General features: G+C 36.0%; 1 protein-coding gene across 1 annotated transcript; it reads left to right on the top strand.

The window, feature by feature from the left end:
• Nucleotides 1–623: 623 nt before the first annotated feature.
• On the top strand, nucleotides 624–2,099 carry LOC308407578 (putative nuclease HARBI1; the record flags this gene model as incomplete). Its single annotated transcript, XM_080899340.1, has 4 exons — nucleotides 624–1,250; nucleotides 1,327–1,439; nucleotides 1,525–1,636; nucleotides 1,717–2,099. Exons 1-4 carry the CDS (start codon nucleotides 818–820, stop codon nucleotides 2,097–2,099), a joined length of 1,041 nt encoding a protein of 346 aa, XP_080755466.1. The 5' UTR covers nucleotides 624–817.
• Between the last annotated feature and the right edge of the window lie 3,488 nt (nucleotides 2,100–5,587).

The following is a 5,587-nucleotide window of genomic DNA, read 5'->3' as shown; positions in this document are numbered from 1 at the left end:
TTCTAAACCGGCTTCCTGAAACAGGGCCCAGAACAGAATTTGAATGAAAACAATGGAACTTGAATGAAAACAATGGAGGTTTAAAACAAACAACAGAATTAGAATGAAAACAACAGAATTAACATGAAAACGATGGAATTTGAATGAAAACAACAGAATTTGAGAACAAACAATGGAATTTGAATCAAAAGAATGGAAATAGAATGAAAAGAACAGAATTTGAATGAAAACAACGGAATTTGAATGAAAACAACAGAATTAGAATGAAAACGACAGAATTAACATGAAAACGACAGAATTTTAATGAAACGAACAGGATTTGAGAACAAACAATGGAATTTGAATGAACAGAACAGAATTTGAATGAAAACAATGGAACTTCAATTAAAACAACAGAATTAAAATGAAAATGACGGAATTAGAATGAAAACAACAGAATTTGAGAACAAACAATGGATTGTGAAGAAAAAGAGTAGAATTAGAATGAAAACAAATGCATGTGAATGAAAACAACGGAATTTCAATGAAAAGAACGGAATTAGAATGAAATGAATAGAATTTGAATGAAAACAATGGAATTAGAATGAACAGGGCCCTGTTTCAGGAAGCCGGTTTAGTGGAAAAACTGAGTAAGTATACCCTGAGTTAACGAAAACTCTGGGTTTTCGGTTTCACAAAGCGAGTTCAGCTGCAGCCTGAGTGAGTCACTATGACGACACACTCCGTGAAGCTAACCTGCCCCCTAGCAGGTTTACTACAACTAACCCTGACTGTCTCCGCCCCTTTGTCGGAAACCTGACAGTAGGAAGTGTCGGACATGGCGTGCCACTTCCTTGAAGAGCCAGTAGATCGTGAAGCCCAAATTCTCCGCAGAGCTCTCCGCCGGGAGAGAGTGATCAGAGCGCGTTTGGACATTTTATCATTTCCTGATGATTTTCTGTGCGAACGTTACCGTTTCTCAGCACAATCTATAATTTATTTGGATAACATCCTCAGGCCATATATTACGCATGTGACACATCGCGGACATGCTCTCAGTTCATTGCATATTATTTGTATTGCACTTCGGTTTCTTGCAAACGGGAGCTTTCTGTATAATATTGGTGACGCTGAGCACGTTTCCAAGGCTACCGTCTGTCGGGCAGTCAGGAATGTTACAGTTGCACTGAAACGTCTCCTGTACTCGTCTGTGGTGTTCCCCGGTCACAGACCCACAAGATTTATCAAAGAGGGATGCCACAAAATTGCAGGTATCAGGATGAACAAAACTTAATTTATGATGTGGTGATACTTGGACTACTACTTAAATTGCACATTTATTTTCAGGGTTCCCAGGCGTGATTGGCTATACAGATGGCACTCACATTCCAATCATTGCTCCTTCAGTAAATGAAGGAGACTATGTGAACAGGAAGTCTTTCCACAGCATTAATGTACAGGTACATAGTTCCCTGTAGCATGTCAAACTAACAAATTATTTCATTATAGTAATGGATGCTAATTTGTGTTCTCTGCACTGTGAAGATCATATGTGATGCTGCCAACATTATCACAAATGTGGAAGCCAAGTGGCCAGGCTCTGTCCATGACTCACAAATATTCCGTGAATGTACACTGAGCACAAAATTTGGACATGGTGAGTTGAGAATACTTTAAAATATATAAAGACCAATTGCTTCAGGGACATTTGAACTGAAGTGTACCCTTCTGTCTTAGGAGAGTTCACTGGCTACTTGCTTGGTGATAGGGGGTATCCATGTTTACCCTATTTGCTTACCCCTTACCCTGACCCTGAACCGGGCCCACAGCAGCGATATAATCTGGCTAATTGCAGGACAAGAGCCAGAATTGAAATGACTATCGGAATGCTTAAGGCCCGGTTCCAGTGCCTGCAAAGACTCAGGGTCACCCCAGAAAGGGCATGTGACATTATTGTGGCATGTGTGATTCTTCACAACATTGCCACAATTAGAGGAGAACACTGTCCTTCTGAACCAAACATCAGCAGTGATCCAAACCATGAACATCCTGACCCTCCCACGGACATACAAGATGGAAGAGCAGTCAGAGACACTATATGTCACAATCATTTCTTTTGACCCATCACCTCAACATGTTGAAAGAAGAATAAACAGATTTTTTGTTCAACTGGCTTTATTGGTCGCCTGTATTTCCTGTACACAAAGTATTAAAAGATGTAAACCTCATAAAGTGTCTCTGTTGCTTCCTCCTCTGTAACAGCTGTCAATGTTTCTTCATTATTTTCCTGTAGTAAAGAAATAAACAACATTGCTGTTCTACTGTAAACTCATATAATCTGTGGAGTATTACTCACAACTGCATGTTGGTCTGGCTCAACAGGAGGCTGCACCAGATGCAGTACACCATCACCATCAACTGATAGAATATGAGGTTTATACAGGTCACTTATAACTTACAAGGGACCAAATGGCAATTAACAAACATACCAAGCACCTTACACTTCATTGTCATTATGCTCTCAAAGACAACCAAGGCTGAGGGAAGGCAAAATCAGTCGGAAAATAACTTCACTACAAAATAATCCATTATGGTAAAGAGTTTATCAAATGAATGTGTCGCACTGCAAAGGTGACTGTGAAGAAAGGATGTATGCACATCATGTATTATTTTGAATTTACCCCTTATGTAGGCACTTGTGTCTTGCGGGGTTATTGCCTCAGAGGATGTCCCCGCAGAGATGCCTTCAGCCACAGGGCGCCCACTGTTTTGGCTGAGGGCCAACTGCTCAGCCTCTGTGAGTGGTGGTGGTGGAGGACCCCCACCTGTTTTTCGGGCCTCTGCTTTTTTTCTGTTGGCTATAACGGGCCACATTTGAGCATACAGAGTAAGCAAATATGTACTTGTAATGTGCTCAGATAATTTCAATAAGTGCTTACAGAAAGAAAATTAATGTAGCCTCTAACTGCAATTGATTTACATGGGACAAACAGACCAAGCACTATGGCTCATAATACAATTACACCTCACCTGTTTGGACTATATTTTTATATTTCATTTTTACTTGCTGCCAGGCACGTTTGGGGCCTGTTGGGTTGCACCTGCGCTCACATCACATCACAAAATAAAATGTATAAAATAACAAATAAAATAACATATGATAAAATAACGTGTTAAATGGGTGGAAATCCCTCGATCAATGTTTAAATTAACACTCACGCATTGACTCTGTCGGCTATGTTTTGCCATGCATGCTTTTGCAGCTGTGGCTGTGTTCCTTTTTTTCGCGGAATTTGCATGTTATCGGCATATGCTGCCATCAGAATTTCGGCCTCAAGCGCTGTGAAATACATTGACCGCGCCTTCTTTCCCTCCGTCTCCATGGTGACTCGCTTAATCTGTGCTCCGCTTATCAGGGCTTTATGTATCCTCGTCCGCGCGCTTCACTTGGGGTTAAAGCAACTCCGCGTTGACTGAACTAATTGTTATCAGCCTTTCTGAAACGGAATATTCCGAGTTGGACAGTTCGGGGTTACTCAACCGTGAGTGTCGTTTTTCACTCTGAGTTTTCCAAACCGGCTTCCTGAAACAGGGCCCAGAACATAATTTGAATGAAAACAACAGAATTTGAATGAAAACAACAGAATTAGAATGAAAAAAAAAACAGAATTAACATGAAAACGACAGAATTTTAATGAAACGAACAGAATTTGAGAACAAACAATGGAATTTGAATGAAAACAATAGAATTTGATTAAAAACGAAAGCATTTGAATGAAAACAACGGAATTTCAATGAAAAGAATGGAACTAGAATTAAATGAATAGAATTTGAATGAAAACAACGGAATTAGAATGTACAGAACAGAGTTTGAATGAAAGCAACAGAATTCTAAAACAAACAATGGAATTTGAATGAAAAGAACAGGATTTGAATGAAAACAACGGAATTAGAATGAACAGAACAAAATTTGAATGAAAACAACGAAATTAGAATTAAATGAATAGAATTTGAATGAAAACAATGGAATTAGAATGAACAGAACAGAGTTTGAATGAAAACAACGGAATTTGAATGAACAGAACAGAATTTGAATGAAAACAATGGAACTTGAATGAAAACAACAGAATTCAAATAAAAATGACGGAATTTGAATGAAAACAACAGAATTTGAGAACAAACAATGGAATTTGAATAAAAAGAGTAGAATTCGAATGAAAACAAAAGCATTTGAATGAAAACAACGGAATTTCAATGAAAAGAAAGGAATTAGAATGAAATGAATAGAATTTGAATGAAAACAACGGAATTAGAATGAACAGAACAGAATTAACATGAAAATGACAGAATTTGAATGAAAACAACAGAATTTGAGAACAAACAATGGAATTTGAATCAAAACAATGGAAATAGAATGAAAAGAACAGAATTGTAATGAAAACAACGGAATTTGAATGAAAACAACAGAATTAGAATGAAAAAAACAGAATTAACATGAAAACGACAGAATTTTAATGAAACGAACAGAATTTGAGAACAAACAATGGAATTTGAATGAAAACAATAGAATTAGATTGAAAACAATAGAATTTGATTAAAAACCAAAGCATTTGAATGAAAACAATGGAATTTCAATGAAAAGAACGGAACTAGAATTGAATGAATAGAATTTGAATGAAAACAACGGAATTAGAATGTACAGAACAGAGTTTGAATGAAAACAACGAAATTAGAATGAACAGAACAGAATTTGAATGAAAACAATGGAACTTGAATGAAAACAATGGAGGTTTAAAACAAACAACAGAATTAGAATGAAAACAACAGAATTTACATGAAAACGACGGAATTTGAATGAAAACAACAGAATTTGAGAACAAACAATGGAATTTGAATCAAAACAATGTAAATAGAATGAAAAGAACAGAATTTGAATGAAAACCACGGAATTTGAATGAAAACAACAGAATTAGAATGAAAACGACAGAATTAACATGAAAACGACAGAATTTGAATGAAACGAACAGGATTTGAGAACAAACAATGGAATTTGAATGAACAGAACAGAATTTGAATGAAAACAATGGAATTTGAATCAAAACAATGGAAATAGAATGAAAAGAACAGAATTTGAATGAAAACAATGGGATTTGAATGAAAACAACAGAATTTGATCAAAAACAAAATAATTTGCATGAAAACAACAGAATTAGAATGTACAGCACAGAGTTTGAATGAAAGCAACAGAATTCTAAAACAAACAATAGAATTTGAATAAAAAGACTAGAATTAGAATGAAAACAAAAGCATTTGAATGAAAACAACGGAATTTCAATGAAACGAACAGAATTTGAGAACAAATAATGGAATTTGAATGAAACAACAGAATTTGAAAGAAAAGAACAGAATTTGATCAAAAACCAAAGCATTTGAATGAAAACAATGGAATTTCAATGAAAAGAACGGAACTAGAATTAAATGAATAGAATTTGAATGAAAAAAACGGAATTAGAATGTACAGAACAGAGTTTGAATGAAAACAATGAAATTAGAATGAACAGAACAGAATTTGAATCAAAACAATGGAACTTAAAATGAAAATGACGGA

This window comes from Rhamphochromis sp. 'chilingali' (assembly GCF_963969265.1).
Source record: "Rhamphochromis sp. 'chilingali' genome assembly, chromosome: 1".
Classification (NCBI taxonomy): Eukaryota; Metazoa; Chordata; class Actinopteri; order Cichliformes; family Cichlidae; genus Rhamphochromis; species Rhamphochromis sp. 'chilingali'.
This window is presented reverse-complemented; position numbering and strand designations above follow the sequence as displayed.